Source organism: Lepidochelys kempii, chromosome 2, assembly GCF_965140265.1.
Source record: "Lepidochelys kempii isolate rLepKem1 chromosome 2, rLepKem1.hap2, whole genome shotgun sequence".
NCBI classification, from domain to species: Eukaryota; Metazoa; Chordata; order Testudines; family Cheloniidae; genus Lepidochelys; species Lepidochelys kempii.
In genome coordinates, this window is record NC_133257.1 from 255,230,630 (window position 1) to 255,255,452 (window position 24,823).

Below are 24,823 nucleotides of genomic sequence, written 5' to 3' on the forward strand. Positions count from 1 at the left end.
TAAAAAAAGATTGAGAGCCACTGCTCTAAGGTGCCACAAGTACTCCTCTTTGTTTTTGCTGATACACACTAACACGGCTACCACTCTGAAACCTGTGAGATTAACTTGCATCTGTTCACGAATCAGGAAAATTATTTTTATAGTTTTTTTAATTAATTATAATTTTTTAATTATATTATGGATATGATTAAGAAAAGGAAGTACGATGAAGACTACATTAAGTATGGTTTCACCATCATGGGGGGAAAAATGGGATCGATTATCCTCAATGCATAGTGTGCCACGCTGTTCTCAGCAATGATGCCTGAGACCTACTCGTCTTGAGCGACACTTGATAAAGAACTACAGTGCTTTGAAAGACAAACCAAAAGAGTTTTTTGCTGCTAAACTTCAAAATTAAAACGCATGATGCTGGACACTACTGGAGGTTTTTCATCAAGCATCGGCCAAAGTGGTAGAAGCATCTTGTGAACTGTCATTGCTCATCGCTAAAGCCAAGAAAGCGCACATAATAGGAAAAACTCTTGTGAAGCCTTGCTTGTTGAAAGCAGCTGGTATCGTGCTTGGTGCTGAAAGCAAGGGGAAAAAATGGGAAATTTCGCTTTCTGAGATTTCTGTGAAACGTCTCATTGACATGGCGAAAGATTTAAAACTTTAAGTCATGGAGGCAGTGAAAGCGTCTCCTTTTTTCACAATTCAGTGCGACGATACCACTGATGTAGCACAATGCTGTCAGTTGCTCGTCTACGTTTGATTCATTAATGATGGAATTGTGAAAGAACTGCTTTTTTTCGAAGGAATTGATCACCACATCAAAGGCTTCTGCTATAAAACAGTTTCTGACTTTTTTTTTTTTTTTTTTTTTTGAAGAAAATGGACTTTCATGGGAAAAACTGGTTGGTGTATGCACCAGACGGTGCTCCAGCGATGCTTGGCTCTGGATTTGTGACATTAGTGAAAGGAAGAAAAATCCAGCCGTAACCACAACTCACTGCTTCATACATGGACAAGTTTTGGCTACTAAAATCCTTCCGGATGACCTACATGACTCGTTGAATTTGGCCATCAAAGTTGTCAATTTTGTGAAGAACAGCGCTTTAAATACAGAACTTTTTGCAGCTCTTTGCTCGGATTTGGGAACGGATCAAAATTCTTTTGTTTCACAAGGAGGTACTATGGCTTTCCAAAGGGAACATGCTTTCGAGATTATTCGAACTGAAAGACAAAGTGGAAATTTTCCTCAAGCAACAGAAAAAAAGTTATATCATGCGTTTACGGACCAAACGTTTCAACTTTCACTGGCATATCTTGTGGACATTCTTTGAATCTTGGAACAATCTCAATTTGAAGCTTCAAGGAAACAACTCTGCCAATATTCCAGCACACCACGATGCCATCAAAGTGTTTTACGGCAAAATCAAGCTTTGGAAACGTCGAACGCAAGCTCAGACGCCTAACTCTTCGTCTTTTCCAACATTTTCACCACTCGCTGAAAATGAAGGTTTCGAAGAACTTTGTAAAGAGGATGCGAAGAACAAAATTGTTTCATCTGGACTACCTTGCTGACAAATTCATCGGCTATTTTCCAGACAACTTTTCTGCCAACCCCGTTCATAAATTAACATGTAATCCGTTCTGGCAACGAATCGACATCAACGTTGAAGTATTGCAAGAACAAGCACTTGAAATGAAATAAGATTCAAGTGCAAAAGATATTTTTGGAAACTTAAGCCTGGAGGAATTTTGGATAAAATATTTCCCAATTTACCAAAAGTTGGAGAAGAAGCGCTACGTATTCTTCCATTTTTGTTGACATACCTCTGAGAAAACTTCTCAAGTTTAGTCATAATAAAAACGAAACAAAGGAATCAACTTGGATGTCAAACTATTTGTGTTGCACACTTTTTCATCTTTCAAACCTAGGATTTCCCAACTGCGGAAAAAAATGCAGCATCGTCCTTCATATTAAATTCGTTTTGTTTGCTATTTATTCTAAATTACATTTTTATTTTTTCTTGACACACATTTGTTTGTACTTATTTTAAATTTATGAATTCAATTTGTTAAAAGGGATGGATGATGGTAAAGGAGAGGTGGGGGGCGTGAGGGTTTTTTGAAAATTAAAAAGGGTGCATGATGCTGAAAAGTTTGGGAACCAATGTTCTAGCTAGATTAGAATCTCTACTAGAGTACAGGCCGATTCTGTGGCTTCTTTCAGAAGTGTTCCCATCTCTGAAATATTTAGAGTAACTATCTGGGGACTGGTATGTATGGTTGCAAAATAGTTCCCTTGTAGAAGCACCAAAGTCAGGTGCGCACTTTGGCAGGGCTTTCTTGCAATTATTATATAGATAAGCTTTGAGCACCCACCTCCTTTCAGTTCATTGCTTTCAAGTCACCAAGAGTGGAACACATGGACAATCACTTGAAGAAAAAGGTTACCTTACAGTAAGTGTGGTTCTTCAAGATATGTTTATATATTTCATGACACCACTCTTTTTCCAGAATTCAGGTGTTACACTCCATTTTAGCAGGAAAGAAGGGTAGGTTGTGGAATGCATATGGACAACACATCTTGAAGAACCAAGTCATATGGTATTCATTTTATTTGGTTGCTTATGGCACTAACCACCAGCTAAAGAGATGACCTGTGGCTGTGTACCAAAGTAGCTGAAGATTTACACAGGACACTTAAAAGCTGCTAACTGGCTAGTGACACCAGAAATCTCTCCAGTCCATCAGAATATCCTACTACCAGCAGAACATATCTTTGCTGGATCTACCAATCAAGCATTCCCACCAGGATAGAGCTAAGGGTTAGCTCAGACAATTTCAGGATTTGATGGACAGAGCACAACAGTCTTGATGAAGATCTTCTCATAAAAAAGACATAAAAAAGACTCAATGTACTAGCCTGTTTAATACAGTCAAACACCTGGAACAAGCCTATGATTCCAGGAAGGCTAACCCTGAAGAGCCATTATCTGCATGGACTATTAGTCTTCTCTACAAGCACTGAGACTTCTGAAATAGTGTGTCAAAAGTTAATGATCTAGGAGCCTAACTTAAAAAAAAAAAAAAAAATCTTCAAAAGTCTGCTTTGATTAACTATATAGTGCTCCATACTTACATACACTCATAATATTCCAGAGGGGAAATTCTATCCAATCTTACATTTGGCCATTATCCCTGTGTAACATTCTCTAGAGCACTGAGCAAGAATAATTATCAAATGGGTTCTCATCACACATTTAGTTTTTTGCATTTGCAAGGTTTTGGGAGGAGTAGTGTGGAACACAACTATTGAGTTTTTTGGTTCTTCCTGTCTGTTTTCTCTTTGGTACTCTTTCTGAGGGAAGAGAGGGAAATAATTCAAGTAGATTTTTGTAATACAGGTGACCATTAAATTTTAGCATTGTCTTCTATTCTTAGAAATCTTAACTCTCCTTTTTAAATGTGCATCCACCTAGTTATTTTATATGCTCAGTATTTCTTGGCCAAGATGGTCATACTGACAGTGCTGTTGTAGGCAAAATTTTCAGTTGCATTAGAAAAGCTGGATGATCTTTCCATCCTCATTTTCAAAAGTAGTTATTCCAGATAAGAGCTGAATTTTTGCAGATGCCTTTAACTGATCAATGTCATACTGCCTGTTCCTGCAGTTGACCAACTCTTTTCTAAAACCAAGCATGTTGGCTTTGTCTGTGCAGTTCCTGGCTCTTTGCAGTTTTGAATGGCTTCAAGAATACTACTTCAGTATGCTATACAGCAAAGAGAACTATTCAAAGGTGTGCCATACTGAGCCAAGCGAAGCTCCATCTGATTTCCAAGCCTACTGCATATATGTATGTCTAATCTACGTAATACTACATTTGAGCATCCTATCTGAAAACACTGAAGTATTCCAGGTGTATTTTAGTATAACTCTGCTACATCTTCATTTGGATGCAACCTCAGTTGAGCTATTTCTACTCCCTTGAGTGGTCACTTAAAATACTGCTTCCTGTATATAATATCATTTCATGTTAAATGTGTGAGCTGAAGATCTGTTTTTATTCTTAAGTTGGTTGTTGTAGGACATAATGCTTGATTTAGCCTGAACTCTTTTCTTTAGAAGTTCCCATATGACTTCTTGGATGATACAGTGGCTTATTTTTATAGCTTGAGTAAACTGGTGTGACTTCCTGGAAGTAGTAAGGAGACGGCTACAGCTGAGCTGCATACAGGCTTATTTTTGCCTCACAAACAGCAAGCTTATGATGCATACAGGCTATTTCTTAACTGGAAGGCCCTGAAGTGCCACACCTCTTGTAGCATCTCTTCTTTTGGCTCAAATGTAGTCTCTTTGAGAAATTAGGTCTTGACAGCACTAGATCTAATAGCTTAATATGGCATTAAGACAACAAGTGCTCTGTTCCTGCCTCTTAGCTTAGCTAAGATCTTTCCTTCTGGTTGTTAATGGGACCTGAGACCCCTTTTCAGAATACTCCATTCTACTGAAACAATTTTGATAGCGCTCAGTGGTTTGAGCATTGGCCTGCTAAACCCAGGGTTGTGAGTTCAATCCTTGAGGGAGCCATTTAGGGATCAGGGGCAAAAATTGGGGATTGGTCCTACTTTGAGCAGGGGGTTGGACTAGAAGACCTCCTGAGGTCCCTTCCAACCCTGATATTCTATGAAACTAGTCACGTTAATACTGGGGAAACTGGGTCAAGAGCCTCGTAGCCCACTTCTTCTGTGAGTCTGGTGAAGAATGAATTCAGACTGATCACTTCTGGATTTTGTCCTCTAGTCTGTAGGAAGACTTGAGAAAACATGCATATAAACTGATGTTTAGACAGCAAAGTATAATTATGGCATAGTCTTAAACTGTTCTTTAGTCTCGGTCACAAACAACTTTTTTTCCTGTAAACTCTTTTTTAAAAATGAACCTTATAAGCCTGTTAATCTTTGTAGTGTCTATCAATTAAAGTTCTTGAATCTTGCTCTCACCATTATGTAGAAATGTACCCAGTGCCAAGGGATTACTCAGTATTATCCAATAGATTAGTTTCCTAAAGATTTATTTTGTCGACTATTCACTGTTTTGAAGTGTCTTTCCCCAATATGCTAACATAGGTTACAAAGGAGCAAAAAAAAGCTATTGTCCAGGTCCAAAAATATCTAACATTTAGCAATCTTTGTGGGATTATGTTGCAGTGTGTTGGTAAACATATTGTGAAATAGGATCTGGCAAATTCCTACATGTAGACGAGTCACTGCAATGGAAATGGTGCTGTAAGTTCAACGGTGCTTCCAAATGCTTGCTTCACAATAGTAAAATGATGGCAATCTCTCTGCTTAAAAGTACTGTCTAAATCACACAGATTGCATGATGGTGAAACAAAACATCATCTAGAGTCTGTAATCAGATGACCAAGCTTCCCATCTTGTAGCACGCTGCACTGCTCGAACACCTGGTTCTGGTAGGGTTGAGGTGATAAACTTGTGCCTGGGGATGGGAGAACATATGCTGTGCCTTTCTGAAACAGCCTTTATCAAATCAGGCAACATCCGGTAATCTCTGAAAAGAAGTGTGTTGTGGTGCATGGAAACGAATACTGGGGAAAATATTGCTCAGAATACTGAGAGCTTGAGAATCCTGGTAAATATGAGCAGTTAGCAGAATCCCTCCTGAGGGCAGACAAGTTCCCTTAGCCTCTAGTTAAGATGTAACTGGACAAAACAAGTCCAATCTTCAGTAGTTGCCCAAGTTTCATCTTAAATTATTGCCATGTGAATCACTTCATTTTAATTTACTCCTGACAAAATTCAGCTTTTGAAGTCACCTGTCTAATGGTGGATTTGCATGGCTTTGATTTGCAAAGACCTAAGATCAAGATGCCCCTCCCATATAAGAGTTGATGACTGTTCTAATACTTAAACTGTGTAAGAATCAGTATTTCCTTTATAGCTTTAGGTAGGATTAGCTGTTGAATGGGAAATAGACCCTTGAACTTTGTCTTGGCCTGTGAAAAGACTTTTTAGCTTTTGTTTTTAAGTACACTCGATAAATATATATACTGCTAAGTTGAAATTAAAAAATTAAAAAAAACAACAACCCTAATTGGTGCAGTTTTCTCTCAGCTCGTTAGTGTGATACTAGAACTTCCCTAACACTTGAGGGAAGTAGGTGCAGCACAGAACCTGAACAGGGCCCTCTCATAGTTGTTCCATGCCATTCGCTGCCAATTATGAATGCTGCCCTCCAACTTTTGAGGAAGTCTTACAGGGAACAAGGAGTGTTTGGGACGATTGTCAAATGGTTCTCCAATTTCTGTAGTGCAGAAACTCTCTGGATATTGCTTGTCAATGTCATATGGCTTACTGTAGCGGCCAACAGTGATTCACCCCTGCCAGAGGCCTAGTCTGGCTCATTTGTCTTCCTATAACGTGGACTTTTTTGCAGTGCATCCTGGACCCTAGTTATCTTTGTGAAATTGGTTGGCCAGTTTCTCCTTTCCAGCTCTTTGAAGTAGGACATACTGGGGTGCACTGCCCCTCATTGTGCTCTGAATGCTTGTCTTCTCGAGGTGGAAGCACACAAATATGGTTGTGATGACAGAAAAGTTGATGGGTAGACACAAATTGAATTATTTGCTACTGAGCTTTACAGCTTAACCATGACTTTTAAAACCAGCTAAATGTTAGCAGGATCTTAAATGTATTCTTCTTAGTCTTTATCATACTATTGAGATGAATAGGGCAGGTCATACTTCTCAATGATTTCAAACTGTTTTCAGAATTGGGTAGACATTCTTGCATCAGTTTAACAGTATAATTTTGCAGAACCACAAGGGCTGGACATATAACTGTTTTTAAATTACAGGCCCCTGGATTAATCATGAAATGTGTGGAGACCAGTTCTTAATCGAGGTTAATGAGGGATGTGAAATTCTCAGTTTCTCACTGTTATGACTTGAAAGACAAATGTGGATCCTAATGTAGTCATAACTTTTTCTGATGAGGGCAGAGGGTTAAATGCCTCTTAGAGTGAAACAATTAAGAGGGTTTTAACTATAGTATAGTGGTTTTATTCTTTAAACTACTACAGATTGGATGAATGCATTTTAATAAAAATGCAATCAACTGATTTGGCACAGCCATTCTCTAGTGTTCCAAACTGGTAAATGTAACTCTTCACCATGCCCAATACTGTATAGGTGATAGAATGCCTGCATAAGTGAGGTGACTGACTTTGCCCTTAAACTTTTGTGTGGAACACAGTCTTTAATCCTGATACTGAAATGATTTTCATTATTGCCATTTTTCAGAGTAACAGCCATGTTAATCTGTATTCGCAAAAAGAAAAGGAGTACTTGTGGCACCTTAGAAACTAACCAATGTATTTGAGCATAAGCTTTCGTGAGCTACAGCTCACTTCATCGGATGCATACTGTGGAAAGTATGCATCCACAGTATACATCCGATGAAGTGAGCTGTAGCTCACGAAAGCTTATGCTCAAATACATTGGTTAGTCTCTAAGGTGCCACAAGTACTCCTTTTCTTTTTATTATTGCCATCATTTAGCATCTTGCGCTCTTCCCTTTTTTCTTAATGTAAAGTTCCTGTTTTCTCTTGCATAGCTCTTGTCCTTATAATTAAGTATGAAAATGCCACGTTGTCTTGTGGGTACTTGCATCTTAGTACATGTTAATCAACACCACTTGGAACAGAAATTGGTTTCTTATACTACAAACTGGAGTGGGTGCTCTGACTATGCTAGGAAACAGAACCCTTGCTGAAAACCGCTTGTCAGACCGGTCTGTGCTAGTTCTTGCATCATTTTTGGTACTGATTGAGAACCTAGCTATTGAACTGGCTATTGAACTATTTCAGTAACAAGGTTCAATAGCCAATTGTAGCCAGGGTTTAAGCCACCACAGGTTTGTATGCTTATTTCATAAAACACATTAAACTTTGATTATTGTAATATCACTTTGTATCTGGTAGCAGACTCTCGCTCTAAATGGCTTAATTAACTCATTGGAATATGTTTCTGTACAGTGGGATTTTAAATTTGGATTTAAATAAATATTTTTTTGCTTCCTTTGTAGGGAAATCTTCATTGACTATTCAGTTTGTGGAAGGCCAGTTTGTTGATTCATATGATCCAACCATAGAAAACAGTAAGTATCTTTAGGTAATTGAAGCTGCTTTCCAAGTGCTTCCCTAGACATTAAATTTGTCCTTTTTGCATAATCCCAAAAAAGGCTTTTCATATGGAATGATCATCCATATGAGGATTTTCATTTTAACACTGGAACCTTAAAGTGCACTGAACAGAGGAACAGTGTTTGATAGAAAGCTGCTTTGCATATATTACAACTTGTAATATGCAAAAGGAACAATATAATATCTCTGGTTTGACTTCAAACACGCGATGCAAGAAAACAATACCAAAATCTGATTTAAAATATATCCTGGTGTTTGTCTTCCGATAGGAACATTGTACTCATTGATCATGTTACTCTCTCATGAATTGTAACTTCATTGGTACGTCTTGATAAATATATCTGTGTAAAAGTCCCCAAAATTCATCCAGTGTGCTTTTAATTATGCTGTTTGTTCTCTGCACTTCTATTTGGATAATAGAAAATTTTAGTTTAAACACTAATTTCTCGTCATTCGCTTTCAGATTTCCATGCACTAGCATAATACTGCAAGGGAAGTGGGGTCTTTTTCCAAAGATACATCTGTGCAAGTTTCTCATTCTAGCATCTTAGTACAGGACTGACTTTTTTTAATCCTTAGAAACAGCAGTAGCAGGGTCCTTACTGTCCATTGAATTCTACCCCGGTGATAATAAATGCTACCCTCTTACAGTATCTGTGCTTCATTTACTGTGTTCCAGCTCTTCTGCAGAGATCCAGGGATGTCATATCTGATATTTTTTCTCATAAATCTTTCCTTCCAGTCAGATCTGCGTAAATCATTGAGGGTTTCTCTGCACTTGAAAACTTAACAAAATAGTTACTCCAACAGAAGACAAGTCCTAAATTTCTAAAGACTTGCCTCTGCTAATTGGCACTCTGTCAATAACTTATTTTGGAAAAACTCCCACCACATGATTAAGATGGCCAATGAAAATTGGCAACATAAAAGATGGAAAAACAAAATCTCACAGAATAGGCTTTATTTTAATTAAAAACATAAGAATGGCCAAACTGGGTAAGACTGATGGTCCACCTTGACCAGTATCCTGACTTCCGACAGGGCTGGTGCCAGATGCTTCAGAGGGAATGAATAGAACAGGGCAATTACTGACTGATCCACCCTTTGTCATGCAGTCAGAGACTTAGGAACACCCAGGGCCTAGGATTGCGTCCCTGTCCATTTTGGCTAATAGCAGTTGGTTGACCTATCCTCCCTGAGAATTGATTTGTGTTATCATAGCACCTGGTAGTAATGCTGTCAAGCATACTGTGTTGGCACTCCTAGGCATTGGAGTTGGCTTTTCTACAAAACATATGTAGTCAGTGTGTACTTTGTAGAGAAGAACACTATTGTAGACTGAATTCACAAATGCCCTCTGGATTGGGAAGCAAGCTGGGTCTTCACCATTAAATGGATCAGGAAGCGACTTGTCCTCTGCCAGTGCAATCTAGAGAAGGCTGTAATAGCAAGGGACTTTTTCGCCATTTCACTTTGGAGAAGGAGGCACCTTTATGCCTTTCCACTAGTCCCTCTGGTAGCTAAATTAATAGCAAAGCTGAAAGGTTTGAACTGAATAACTGTACCTATCTGGGCCAGTGTAGCACAGTCAACTCTGCAGAGAGCCAAAGCCAATCCCATCAGGCTTGAGTCACTCAGGTTAGTATCAGATTGTCTCTGAACCTTGCATCTCCTTCCAGCCAGCTCACTAGTTTTATTTTTAACAGATCTATATGTGTAGTGTTTCCAAAACGTGGCTCATGTGATCCGGCACCTTGGGGTGGGGGGTGCGGTAAGAGGGGAGGGAACTGCCAGAAAGGCCTACAATTTGAAGAGGGGAAAAGAACTGCAGGATAATGTAAACAGGTGTGCATGAACCCCCCTTTACTTGTTCCACACAAACTGCTTGACTAGTTAGTCTTCAGGTTAATCTCAAAGAACTTAACTCCCCATAGCTATGTCGGGATGCTGTAGGGTGTAACTAGTCAAAGGTAGACCCATCTCTGCAGTTTGTCGTCAGGTTCATGTGGGGCTTGACACTCCTAAACCTTCTCCCACTAAAAGAGAAGGTTGTCAGATATTGTGGCCCTGACAAGGCTGCTTGAAAGCTGTTCAACTGTTTTGTTCATGTGAGCTCAAGTCTTACATGGAGGGCCTCTAGCCTGGTGGCAGTGAGAGAGGCTTGTGGACCAAGTGAGTTTCAGACCTTCATGACCCACCTTCATACTAAGCTTCCACTGGATATGGTTCTAGGGAGTCAGTAATTTGATGTTTCCTTAGACTTAAGGAGTCTGTGGAAACTGCCAACATACTTTCCTCATTCTCAGCCTCACTCACTAAATCTTTTCTCTATATGCTAGGTATTAAAGGGTCTTCAAGGTTCTTTTTGGAGCACATTAAATCCCTTAAAGTCCAGCCAGCTGTTTTATTTGACACCAATTTGATGGACAATGCTGTTATCAAGAGGACTGTCTGAGTCTCACTATGCTATGACATGGTTAACCTCAAACTGGGAGGCCATGTGAAGGTCCACTAATTGATGTTCACTTTGCAGAATTCAGCAGTAACAGTAAAGATGCCTTTTTAGAGAAGTTCTTGCCTTGTAAATATTTTCTCCTGAGAAACCGTTTTCAGGAATTTCTCTTCTGTCCCCCTCCTTTCTGCAGTGTGAAGGTAGCTTTTTTGAGGTTTTTCTCTTTAAAGTATGTATCCTATGTGTCAATCTCTAATAGGCCATGTGTGAGATGCAAAGCTCTCAAAGTATGGTATGTTGAGAAGGTGGTGGTCTTACTCGGTAGCATTCAGTGGACTGCTGCTATTGCCCTGAACGCCCAAACCTTTAAGAGAAGTAAATCTGTCTTGTCCTCTGGAGATAAGGCTGTAGATTGAGTCTTAGAAAAGCTTCAGTTAAGAGATTTTCCTTTTATTAGTGCTCTAGTTAAAAAAAACAAAAAAAACCCTGACAAATCTAAAATCAGGTTTTTTTGTGACCAGACTAGTGTCTCAAATCTCTGCCCTCTTGTCTACAGTTACTGATTAAACTTCTTAAAAGGCAGTGTATTTGCATTACTATCTAAATTGTTTGAAAATGGAAATTCTTTAATATGCATTTCTGATCACTAAATCTTATTTTGAAGATCTCTCATTGCATGCTTCTGTTTATGTGAGAAGCACAAGACAGTGGGAAACATGAAAGCAATTCTGTTTTTCTGTTCCTTCAGAACCTATGATGTAGTCTCAGGTCTGCAGTGAATAATAGTGGCAAAGTGGTGGGTGAATTCAAATGCTGTGCTTGGGGGAGGGTTTGCATTTCTCCAGAATGTTTAGTAACAAACTGTAAAACATTTGACCTGAATCCAGTGCCAGAATCTCTACTGTAATGTCACAGAAGTAAATGAAATGTAAGCTAAAGAAACAGTATAGCTTTTATTGCCCTCTAGATATCTTTGTTTGCAGTAACTTCTTACCCTGTTACCAGTTTCTTTACATTAAACAAGGTATTCTTGTACTACATATTCCTGTATCAGAACTTTGGCACAATTCACCTTTGCCAAATGCCATATACAAAACAGTTCAACTTCTGAAGCTTTTTTTACGTTAATTCAAATTTAGTGCTCATGAGTCTAGCCTTTAAAATGTCTCCCAAACTTTGCTTTTAATTCAAATGCAGAATTACTTAGGCACAGAGCTGTAGTTTAGTTTTGAAAATGCACATACTCATTAGTGAGAGCTCGTAATAAAGTTGCGTAACAAACTATAAAGTCAGGCTGTTCTTGGGGCACAAGACATAATTCATCCCATCAGTCTGCCTCTTTAAAATGTGGGACTCATTTTTGGCTCTAGAAGTGGGTGTGAAATCTCCATTGTCGCAGGGAAATGAGGAAATTTTTATCAAATTCTCTCCCATTGACATAGTAAGCGTAGATCTTGAGTTCTTCCCTTTTTATTGACAAGCAGGTAGGGACAAAATCAGAAAGGCTAAAGCATGAAATGAGTTACACCTAGCAAGAGACATAAAAAGGCAATAAGAGGTTCTTTAAATATGCTAGGAGCAAGAGAAAGATGAAGGAAAGCATAGTTTCTTTGTGTAGGTGTCTGTAGTGGGGAAAGAGAGCTAATAACTGATGACATCAAGAAGGCAGAGATGTTAATGCCTGTTTTGCTTCAATCTTCACTAAAAAGGTTAATAGTAACCAGATACCCAACGCAATTAATATTAACATGGGGGATGGAACTCAAGTCCAAATAGGGAAAGAACCAGTTAAAGAAAATATGATGCATTAGATGTATTCGGGTTAGCAGGGCTTGAGGAAATTCATCCTCAGGTACTTAAGAAGCTAGCTGAAGCAATCGTGGAACCTTTAGCAGTTATCTTTGAGAACTCATGGAGGACAGGTGAGGTCCCAAAAGAATGGAGAAGGGCAAACGTAACACCTGTCTTTAAAAGGGGAACAAAGAGGACCTGGGCCAGTCAGCATAATGTCAATACCTGGAAAGATACTAGAACAAATTATTCAACAGTCAATTTGTATGCACCTTGATGATAGGGTTATAAGAAATAGCCAGCATGGATTTATCAAGAACCAATCGTGCCAAATCAACCTAATTTTTTAACAAGGTTACTGACCTGGTGGATGGGGGGTGAGCAGTAGATGTGATGTATCTTTATTTTTTAGTAAGGCTTTTGACAGTCCCATGGGACAATCATGCAACTGGGGAAATGTGGTCTAGATGAAATTACTTGAAGATGGATGCGTAACTGCTTGAAAGACCATAGCCACAGTAGTTATCAATGGCTTGCTGTCCAACAGGGAGGTTATACCTAGTCCTGGGTCTGGTACAGTGCTAGTCGGTATTTCAGTTATTGACTTGGATAATGGAGTGGCGAGTATGCATATATGATTTAGCAGATGACACCAAGTGGGGGTAGGTTGCACTTCAGAGGATAGGGAAAACAGAGGAAAACAACCTTGACAAATTAAAGAATTGGTCTGAAATAACAAAATGAAATTCAGTAAAGACAAGTGCCAAGTACTACAATTAAGAAAAAATTAAAAGCACAATTACAAAATGTGGGGAATAATTGGGTAGAAATAGTAGTATTGTGGAAAAAGATCTGGAGGTTACAGTGGATCACAAATTGAATGAGTCATCAATGTGATGCAGTTGTGTGAAAGGCTGGTATCATTCTGGGATGTATTAACAGGAATGTTGTAAATAAGGCCCGGAGGGTGGGGTACTTGTCTGGCTTTACTTGGCACTAGTGAGGCTTCAGCTGGAGTACTGTCCCGTTCTGGGCACCACACTTTAAGAAAGATATAGATTAAATTGAAGAGAGTCCAGAGGAGAGCAACAAAAAATGATAAAAGGTTTAGAAAAACTGACCTATGAAAAAAGGTTAAATAAAACTGGGCATGTTTTACCCTCAGAAAATAGGACTGAGAGGGGATCCTGATACAGCCTTCAAATATTTTAGGGACTGTTATAAAGAGGACAGTGATTAATTGTTCTCAGTGTCCACTGAAGGTAGGACAAGAAGTAATAGGCTTAATCTGCAGCAAGGAAGTTGTAGATTGGATATTAGGAAAAACTTTGTAACTGTAAGAATAGCTAAACTCTGGAATAGTCTTCCAAAGGAGCTTGTGGAATACCCACTATCGGAGGCTTTTAGAAACAAGTTGGACAAACACCTGTGAGGTATAGTGGAGGTTTACTTGGTCCTGCCTCAGCACAGGTGGCTGTACTTGATGACCTGTTGAGGTTCCCTCCAGCCTGTAACTGCTGTGGTAAAGTACCTCTCGGTGTAAGAATTGAAATGGATTTGGGAGGTGTGCAGTGATGCAATTAACGTGCCTTGAATTTTTTTGCATGTTTATACTGTCAAGGCAAGTAGATAACTCTAAACAGCTGAGCCTGATTGTATTGATAAAAAACAAAGAGCAAGGCTGTTCTGGTAAATTTCTCCGCTCCTTCTGTGTTTTAATAAGACTAATGTTGGAGCAGCGGTGTTTGAGGAGAAAGTGAAGATGATGAGGTTACCCTTTTCTTCCTTCTCCCAAGCAGTAGTGTTGCTTTAGATTAGTGTTGCTCCTGCTGGGCCCTGAGGAAGAAAGAGTGACGAGGATTTCAACTGTTTAGACAGGTGGAGACTACTGCATGCAAATTGCTTGTTCAGAAGGAGCAAAGTGCACACAATTCTGTGTGAAGGTGTCACAAGGGGGAGAGGAACCATAGGCTTTCCAAAATAGGAGTAAGTAGGGCACAGGTAGACAGACTTGGTTTACCAAAAGTACTTCAGTTAAGAGCTAAATTTGTTTTCTGTTTGCCATGCATACTGGACTGAATGAGGTGGAGACAGCACACTGCACCTATGGGCAGAAGATGTGGTTCATGTTGGTCACCAGGGTCGTCGTCTCAAGCCATCTAAAAGAGCAGCAACAAATGGCTCAGAGGGTGCCTGTCTTAAGGATAGCTCTGTTATGCATTTGCGAGGAGTGTAGTAGGAAATATCTTGGCAGAAGCCTAGAAAGAGGCAGAAACAAAGGGTTTGGGAGCATGAATGAAGAATAGATAAAATTCAAGGAAGGGGTGCAGAAATAATAGCTCAACTTTTGAGAGGCAGCTTCTCTTTTTAAGAATAGCTAACAGCCCTGTACCTTTGTGGGGATAGTTTGCCATTGTCTTTTATATCTCCACTCAAGGATAATCCTGCTGAGCTATAAACCCATTTGAGTATATGTATTCAATGGCACTCTTGTTGTGGCACAGACAGTAACAGTGCACATTTGGGGGTGGACTGTGTCAGCAGCTCATATACATTCTATTGCCTGTCAGTCTTCTCTTGCTTACGTTGCCGCCAAGTGCTGTCACCTTTGATGAGATGGCAGTTAATTTGTCTGGAAGCCAAAAGACTAAATGCCCAAAAAACCTTCTCCTCCTTCCCAATCTGAAGGATTGAGGAGATATAAAGTGAAAGTTTTGTTGCAAATAATCTAATGTAACAGTCTGAATATCTTCAGTTTTAGAGTCTTGATCACAAGAGCAACCTAAAGTACTGTTAAGAATAAATGTGTGAGCAAAGGAATAGTAAGCATTATGGACATGTTATTTCGGTGCTGAATGCGTTAGCAAGAAAATCCAGCTGATGTGCTTATCGCTGTTCCTGATCTGCCTTCCACTGGCCAAAAGTGTGGGGAGTCCCTTACCAGCTACAAAAACTTCTATCTTCCTCCTTGACAACCTCCACAATGCAGTGTCTTCACCTCTGCCAATATAAACTTTGAATATTATTTTTTGTGCTTTACCTTAAACTAAACAATGAATACTGCAAAGGCTCTATTATTTATTTTCATGCTTTTATAAGACCTGTGAAGGTTTATCTCTCCAAAGGCACTGCATAATTGCCATTAGTAGTAGTGAAGCTTTTAACATTATAATTTGGGTGCCTCCTGCTCCTGATGCTCAGTAACTCCTCCACTGCATGTTTCCCGTCTTAGTCTTTACCACTGACTTTTAGCAGTGATGAACAGTTCCTCATTTAGCATGTATATTGGGTTTCTAGAACACACCCAAAAGAGATGCCATCAGTTTTTACCCCTTTGAACTATGTAACTGCATGTATGAGACGTTCTAACATTTTGGAGTCATTTGACTGGTCAGAGCTTTGATATGGTAGGTAATAGTGCTATCCCCTTCCAGTTTCTGGACCTCTTAAATGTGTTAATGTGGCCTTCTTGTCTAAAGGGGCTTGTTTTTCCATCTTACTAACTTGACCCAAGAATCTTGAAAATTGTGACTTTGCTCATTAACGCTTTTTGAGGTAGTAGTGTGTTTTCATCAGTACCCTAATACTTTCTCATATAGAGCAAGAACATAACTGCTATCATTTTTTAACTTGGAGCTCTTCATTCCAGAAGAAAGCTAGAATAGTACTGGGCATGGTGTAAGCTTATTGAGACACACACCAGTAACTTATCCAGACAGATACCTCCAATTTATAGACACGTCAAAAGACAGACGTATGCCCTTTATCAGAGGCCATATCTACTCATTATTTCTTAACTGGTTGAGGCTTTGTTCGGATAACCCTCATCCATGCCTCAATCTCCACAATACACATACTGTGGCTATGCATTTGGAGGTTACCTAGTAGGATTAGTTCGTATATGACATAAAACCCTGTTCATACTAACTACTTGATCTAAATTCCCCAGTAGGGTGCTTAGATTCTGCAGCTGTCCAGTACCCTTATTGGCAATTCTGCAGTGGCTTTGGATAGATAAACCTCCACAAGTTTAACAAAACACAAAAATGAATAATAGCGTCTTTGTGGTATTCGTTGTTTAGTTTACAGGAAAGCACAAACATTAATACTGAAAGTTATCGCCTTCAATGCACTGCAAAAGTTTATACTGGCAGAGGGAGAGAACTGCATTGTGGAGATTGTCAACGGGGATGCTAGAAGTTTTGGACTCCCAAAACATTTGGCCGCTGGGAGGCAAGTCAGGAAATGTGTGCTTAGCACATCAGCTTAATGTTCTTGCTAAAACATTCAGCACTAAAATAGTTAACCTTAAGGTGCTGTTTGTTTATGACTTTCATCCTTTCAGGAAATCTGTGCTGCTTTAAACATTAGAGACCTAAGTCAAAATTTCAGTCCATAACATTGTAATAACCCTAGAGGCATATCAAGAGTGTTGAAAGCTAGGGTGTACATTTGGAAAGTACAAAGACTAACCATCTGGGCCAAAACAAAAAGCTTTGAAATTGGCTCCTTATGTTCTCTGCATGAATGTGGTAGTAAAATACTGGAGGCAACTAGCTTATATTACACTTACTATAACATTACTATGCTAATATACCCTCACAAAAGCAAAAAAGAAAAAATTGAGTTGTGGCTTCCAGATAATCTTCTGCTTATAATGTGCATTGGCATTTCTTGATAAATAGTGTTTTGATTTCCTCTAATAGTACTAAATATACTTCCTGATTAGGAACTGAATGTGCTGCGATAACTGCAGCAAGTTAAAAGTAGTGCGACATCTTCAAGTCAGAATTTCTGTGGTCCTGTGTGCAGTTTGTTCACAATAAATCACTGCTATTTTTAATTGCATTGTGCTAAAAACATTTTTTGGTGTTTTTGCTTCATGGTCAGTATTCAGATCAGGAAAACTGGATTTAGAGAATGGTTCTGAAACTGAAGACCTCATGTTAAATCTTAACTAACTTTGACATTGACTTGCATTCAGGTAACTCTTAATGTGAAAATCCAGTTAGGTCTACAATTTGTCCACTAGTTTTTATCTATTTGAAAAGTCTACAATCTTAAAGTGCTTTAAACATAAAGAAATAACTCTTTTATGAGAAATTCTGCATCCAGTGTGTGCAATTCCAATTTTCAGAAGTTTTAAATTAATAATTAACATTAATGTTCAGTGTATGCAATATATTAACTGTATACAGAGCACCCCAATTTAGTCTTTCACTCCCTCTTTAAAAACTTAAACTTCAGATTGTTCCACTAGAGTTCTCTCCACTAATTTCTGGTCTGATATCAGTAGACTTTGAGTATAAAGCTATTCAGTTTTAATTCTGAAGTGCATTTCTCTTGTTTCCTCTAGCTTTTACAAAACTGATCACAGTAAATGGGCAAGAATATCATCTTCAGCTAGTAGACACAGCTGGCCAAGTAAGTGACCTTTGTTGTCTGAACCATTCCTTCAGAATGAAGACTACATGTTTTATTGCTACTCCTGTAGGATTAGAGTGCTATTGTCCTGTGTTAAGCAAAACACCACAATTGATATATTTGAATAAAGGGGGTCTGAAGGCCTTTACACTTTGCTTACAGCACTAAACTAGTATTTGCTAATTTAGCAGTAATTGAATTAACTTCCAATGTGATACTATCAAATAGTATAGTCCCCCAAAATTAGTAGAAATGTGTTCAGATTGTTTGGGGTTAATAGAGAGGGGCTATTAAACATTGCTAAAGCAGTGTATTGTAGTGGTTTTTTTTTTTTTAAACTAGTGTTTGGAAAGTGAATTTGGCTACATCAAACAAAATACAAAAAATACGGTTACGTCGACGCGTCACTTTTTAATGTAATGTGCTAGTAATGCCTGTTAGCATTCTTGATTGCATTCATTTAATGCAGAAGGGCTAAACTGATAGAACCTATTATTGCAGACTCCAAGACCAGCTGCCATAGGCTATGCATAACCAAAATGAAGGTGGGCGTTATTTTATTTGTAATCGGTGATAATTACTGACATTCATATTTCTGTGCTGCTCATGAATGAATGTCTAGTGGGCATTGACAAATATGCTGGATCCTGCAACTAAAATAGACTACTACATTTTGTTAAATCCCAGAGAGTAGGTGGGTTGCTTGTGCACACAGTCTTGGAGATACCGGGAATGTTCCAGGAGGTTTTGAACATAAATGGTCTATGAAACAGTCATTTAGCTTGATGATGATAGGGACTCTCTGCAAAATTTAGCTTCCATAAAGAAATACTCAAGCATGTGTCAATGCATGATGCTAATGTAATCCCATGGCTGTGTATGTGTATATTTCATGATTTTGTATTTCTAAGGATTTAAATTCAGGACAAGATTATGGAGAGTTTGCCCTTTGCCTTTTTATTGTATGGCATCTCCACTACGGGCACGAATATCCCTCACTCATAGTTCTGTCACTCCTGTGTGTGGTAGGGTTTCAGAGCAGCATGAGCAGTGTTACACAATTTCTTCATCAAGAAATAGTTCCCAATGGTAAGTTGTGTGTCTGTAGAATCAGTTCCCATGCAGCACAGAGGGAAGGGGTTTTATGCAAGGTACTTCCAGGTGCCAAACAGAGTTGAGGTTGGAAACCCATCCTAGACCTGAGGCTACTTACTCACCACCTATGTGGAGGCACAGAAATTCAAAATGACGTTTGCAATGATGATTCCATCATTAGAGCAAGGAGATTTGATTCTCAGTCCTTGACCTTCAAGATGCATATTTCCACCTCGCTACCCACCCACCCCACAAACAATTCCTCAGTTTCATTATTAGCCATGAGCACTTTCACTATGGAGTGCTCCCCTTCGGCCTATCATCCAGACTGAGGGCCTTTTCGAAGGTTCTCTGTGGTAGCAGTGAAGCGCTGCAGGAAAGATATCTTGGCTTCCCCTTACCTGGATGGCTGGGTGCTGAAAGGCCACTTCCTGGAACTGATGTCTTACGCAACTTCTGAGGCCATAGACCTCTTCCTTGAATAGGGCCTACAACTGAACATACAAAAAATCTGTTTTGACCCCTGTGGAAAACTTAGAGTTCATAAGGGCACATCTTGATCCAGTGACAGCAAGAGCCTACCTTCCTCTGCACAGGTTTGTGGCTCTTTCCAACACAGCAAACACAATTCAGCTTAGCCCCCAAACCATGGTCAGGAACTGCATTTAATTACTGGGACAAATACAGCCCACCACCTTTGTTACACCACCTTTGTTACAGAACATGCCAGGCTTTGACTGCCGTGCCTTCAAGGGTGGCTTAGAACAGTCTGTTCATCCACCAGACAGTCTAAATATGCTTCTTCCCGTACCTACCTTTGTAAAACAATGCCTTGACTAGAAAGACCATCACGGCATGTGCAGAGCAGTTCCAGTTACACGTCCTCACCCAATCGTCAGAACGACAAATGCATCTCTGCTAGGGTGGGAGCACATATAGACACTTACAGGATTCAGGGCAGGTGGTTGTCACAAGAGACAGTGACAACCACCTGCCCTGGAACTCCTGGAATCTCAAGAGCAGTCTCCTGGAACTCAAGAGCAGTCAGATATGCCTGTCTCCAATTCCTATCACTAATCAGGGGCAAACAAATAAGATCATAACAGATACTATCATGCGTGTTTTACATCAGCTGCCCAAGAGGAGCAAGATCTCCTTCCCTCTGCACTGAGGCTGTCAGGCTTTGGAACTGGTACATAAAACCAGATCACCATCATAGTTACCTATTTGCAGGCATGTTCTGAATCCATGGGAGACGCACTCAGCAGACTCTTCTTCCAAGACCATGAGTGAGAAATAGACCCCCTCCCCCCAACGAATTACACAACGTATTCAGTCAATGGGGCACCCCTCAGATAGACTAGTTTGCCACAGAGTCAAGTAAGAAATGCACCCGCTTTGGCTCAAGGGATGGATTGGGTCACCATTCCTTGAGGGATGCTTTTCACCTTCAGTGATCATCAACCCTACTGTATGCATTCTTACCAGCTCCCTTAATAGCCAAAGCAATGCTCAAAATAAAGATCGATAGAGCCAGTGTCATTCTAATAGTTCCAACCTGGCACAGGCAAATGTGGTTTCCTTACAGGATACAGCTGTTTGCTCTCAGATTACTCTTCATGCTGCTCCCTGTCTCTCCCAGAAGGGCAGGAAGATGAAGCATCATGAGATTGGGATGAAACCTCTAAAAGCATGGTTGGTCGATGGCTCACAGGATTATTAGAGACAGCCTGTTCGAAGACGTAAAGAGTACTATTACACAGCAAGAAACAATCTACTCATTACCCATATTCTCAAAAATGGACACAATTTGTCAGCTGGTATGACTAGACAGATTCCACCAATGATCACGTCACTTCCAGATATACGGGGATGTGCCCTAACTCTGAAAACCTCAGGTCTATCAGTTGAGCTCTATACAAATCCACCTGGCGCAACCATCACGGCTTTCCACCCCAATAAAAGTTTATTCTATCTTTGCCTATCTGACCACAGTGAGATTCCTTAGAGGACTGGGAAACCACCAGACCAACATCCTACTCCAATATGGGAACTTAATCTGGTCCTTAAATGCCTCACAAGACTGCACCTTTGAACCTTTGACTACCTGCTCACTGCTCCATTTGCAGCAAAGACTGCATTCTCGATAGCCATTACATCAGCACGACACATTGAGAAATAGGTACCTGGATGTCATCACACACACCCACACACACACACACACCCCGCTACAATGTGTTTTAAGGATAAGGTCGTGTGGCACTACCCCAAATTCTTACCTAAGTTTCTTCCGATTTACATCTCAATCAGCCCATTCACATGCCTGGCTTCCACCCCAAATCAAATCTACATAGTCAGGATACACTGTTGCACACCCGGGATGTCAGGAGAGCTCTGGCCTTCTATCTAGACAGAACAAAGACCTTCAGAGACACTGACAAGTTATTCATTCTCTAGCACAGGGGGCAGCAACCTTTGAGAAGTGGCGTGCCAAGTCTTCAATAATTTAAGGTTTCGCATGACAATAATACATTTTACATTTACGGGAACCTCGGGTGAACAGCTGGCTGAGCAGGGCTGGCGGCCGGGACCCTGGCTGGCAGGAGCTGGCGGACAGAACCCTAGACTGGCAGCGGGCTGAGCAGCTCAGCGTGCTGCCAGTCTGGGGTTCCGTCTGACACCCGCGCTGCTGGTCTGGATGGACAGAACCCCGGGCCAGGATCCCAGCTGAGTGGGGCCAGCGGCGTGCTGAGCCACTCAACCCGCTGCCGGTCTGGGGTTCCGGTCGCCGGCCTCTGCCAGCCGGGGTCCCGGCTGCTGGCCCGGGGTTCTATCCATCCAGGCCGGTAGCGGGCTGAGTGGGGCCAGCGGCTGGGACCCTGGCTGGCAGCAGAGTGCCACTAGAAATCAGCTCACGTGCCGCCGACTCCTGCTCTAGCAGATAGGTCAAAAGAGTCAGCCGTCTGTCACCAGAGGTTTCCCAAATGGCTATCAGGCTGCATTAGCTCTTGTTACCAGTCTTGCAACATTCAACTACCTTTGGTTATAAGCATCCATTCTGCAAGGGTTTATTGCCACTTCAATGGCCTTTCTCAAAAATATGCTGTTTATTGAAATCTGTAAAGCTGCTACTTGGGCATCTATATTCATAAACTAGGGAAATGCAACCTAGATGGAGCTACTAAAGTTGAGTGCATAATTGGTTGGGAAAACTGTTCCCAGAGAATAGTTACCAGTTATATAGTTCATAGTCCAGCTGGAAGAGCATATCAAGTGGGGTCCTGCAGGGATCAGTTCTGGATCAGATTCTGTTCAATATTATCATCAATGGTTTAGATAATGGCAAAGAGAGTGTACTTATAAAATTTCCGGACAATGCCAAGCTGGACATGTTTGCAAGTGCTTTGGAGGGTAGGATTAAAATTCAAAATGATCTGGACAACCTGGAGAAATGGTCTGAAGTAAATAGGATGAAAATCAATAAGGACAAATGCAAAGTTTTCCACTTAGGAAGGAACAATCAGTTGCACACACACACAAAATGGGAAATGACTGCCTAGGAAGGAGTACTACGGAAAGGCATCTGGGGGTCATAGTGGATCAGAAGCTAAATATGAGTCAGCAGTGTAATGCTGTTGCAAAAAAAGCAAACTTCATTCTGGGATGTATTAGCAGGAGTGTTGTAAGTAAACACAAAGTAATTCTTCTGCTATGTGCTGATTAGGTCTCAACTGGAGTATTGTGTCCAGTTCTGGGTGCCATATTTTAGGAAAGATGTGGACAAATTGGAGAAAGTCCAGAGAAGAGCAACAAAAATGATTGAAAGTCTAGAAAACATGACACATGAGGGAAGATTGAAAAAATTGGGTTTGTTTAGTCTAGAAAAGAGAAGACTGAAAGGGGACATACCTTTTCAAGTACATAAAAGGTTGTTACAAGGAGGAGGAAGAATAATTATTATTGTTAACCTCTGAGGATAGGATAAGAAGCAGTGAGCTTAAATTGCAGCAAGGGAGGTTTAGGTTGGACATTAGGAAAAACTTCCTAACTGTCAGAGTGGTTAAGCACTAGGATAAATTGCCTAGGGAGGTTGTAGAATCTCTGTCTAACCTGCTCTTTAAAATCTCCAATGATGAACTCCTCTCAGGAATGGTCTAGATCAGTGGTTCTCAATCCGTGAGCTACTTGCAGCCCAATCAGCACACAGCTGCAGCCCATGTGGTACCTTCAGGGCCATACAGGTATGTATATTATGTGGATGCAGCCCACATAACACATGGAGAACTGCATATGTGGCCCACAATGGTAAATAGGTAGAGAACCTCTGGTCTAGATAATGCTTAGTCCTGCCTTGAGTGCAGGGGACTGGACTAAAAGACTTTTCAAGGTCCCTTCCAGTCCTACAACTCATGATTCTATATATACATTCACCAAACACTATGCAAAAACTCATGACTCTGCCTCTGATACTGTGTTTGGATCAACTATTCTTTCCCTTCTACTGGACTTGACTCCGAAGCCCCCTCCATCTTAGAGGGCAGTGCTCGGTAGCCACCTTGGGTGGAGCACCGATAGGGACACTACTGGAAGAAGAAATAGTTACTCACCCTGTGCAGTAACTGTGGTTCTTTAAGGTGTGTGTCCCTATAAATGCTCCTCTGCCTGTCCTTTCCCTCTGCTTCACAGTTCTCTGCCATGGGACTTTGTGGTAGAGAAGGATCTGAGGGCAGTTTTTCCCACACAGAGCTGCATAACAGCTCTGGGCATGAGACTGACTGACATACACATGTGGGCCAAACAGACACTGCTATGAGAAATCTCCAATCAAAGGCACAGGGAGTGTTAGTGCACCTAGAGTGTAGCACCCATAGGGGGACACATCTCAAAGAACCACAGTTACTGCACAAGGAAAAAAGAACAGGAGTACTTGTGGCACCTTAGAGACTAACCAATTTATTTGAGCATGAGCTTTCGTGAGCTACACCTCACTTCGTCGGATGCATACTGTGGAAAATAATATGCTCAAATAAATTGGTTAGTCTCTAAGGTGCCACAAGTACTCCTTTTCTATTTGCGAATACAGACTAACACGGCTGTTACTCTGAAAGCTGCACAAGGAAAGTAACTATTTCTTTTGGTGCTAATATTTTTGAGTTTCTCATTTGCTATGCTGGCCAAATGGCGCTTCCCCATACCTTGCTGTCTTTTGAGTGGTGTTGAACGGTATATTGCAGGCTAGTGGACCAAACATCATGATTTTTGGTCATTTTGTGTCAGGAGCTGGGTAGCTACCTTTCCTTCTCTTGCAAATTGCAATTGTAGAAATCAGAACCCGCCTTCCCAAGAACACTAATTCAGTCTAAAAAGAATACCATAACTCAACCAATTCCCCAGCCAACACAACCTTAAACAGAGTTCATTCTCAGGGTTGAGGTTCAATCTCAGTATCACACAGTTGAAACTAATTCTTAATTAAAATAGCATTGTCTCACCAGTGGTTATTTTTAAACCTTTCTTTCCCATGGATTTTCTTTGAGTTTTCTTTGTTGGCTTCAGTGGGTTGGAGGGGGGAGATCTTGTGAGTAGATGTTGAAAAGCACTGTAAATGCATTAGCACAAGCTTTGCTCAGTTGTGTTTACTTGCCCAATAGACCATGGGGGCTGCTTAGATGGATACATACAACGTAGCAAAGATTATAGTAATAACTGCAGATTCACACACACCACTTTACACCAAAAGTAATTACTGGGCTGCGTTATGCTGTTAGTTGGCAAACTTCTTAAATGTTAACTGTATAATTCCAAAAAGCATCTCTCACAAGCAGATAACAGCCAAGCAGACAGTT

At 40.4% G+C, this 24,823-nt stretch overlaps 1 protein-coding gene across 2 annotated transcripts in view; it reads left to right on the forward strand.

Moving 5' to 3' along the window:
• Positions 1-24,823, forward strand: part of RHEB (Ras homolog, mTORC1 binding) — a 60,734-nt gene that overhangs the window by 15,270 nt on the left and 20,641 nt on the right. For both annotated transcript variants that reach the window (XM_073334631.1, XM_073334630.1), the window contains exons 2-3: positions 8,098-8,169; positions 17,815-17,882. In XM_073334631.1, coding sequence (XP_073190732.1) covers positions 8,098-8,169; positions 17,815-17,882 — 140 coding nt within the window. The remainder of the gene's footprint in view (positions 1-8,097; positions 8,170-17,814; positions 17,883-24,823) is intronic.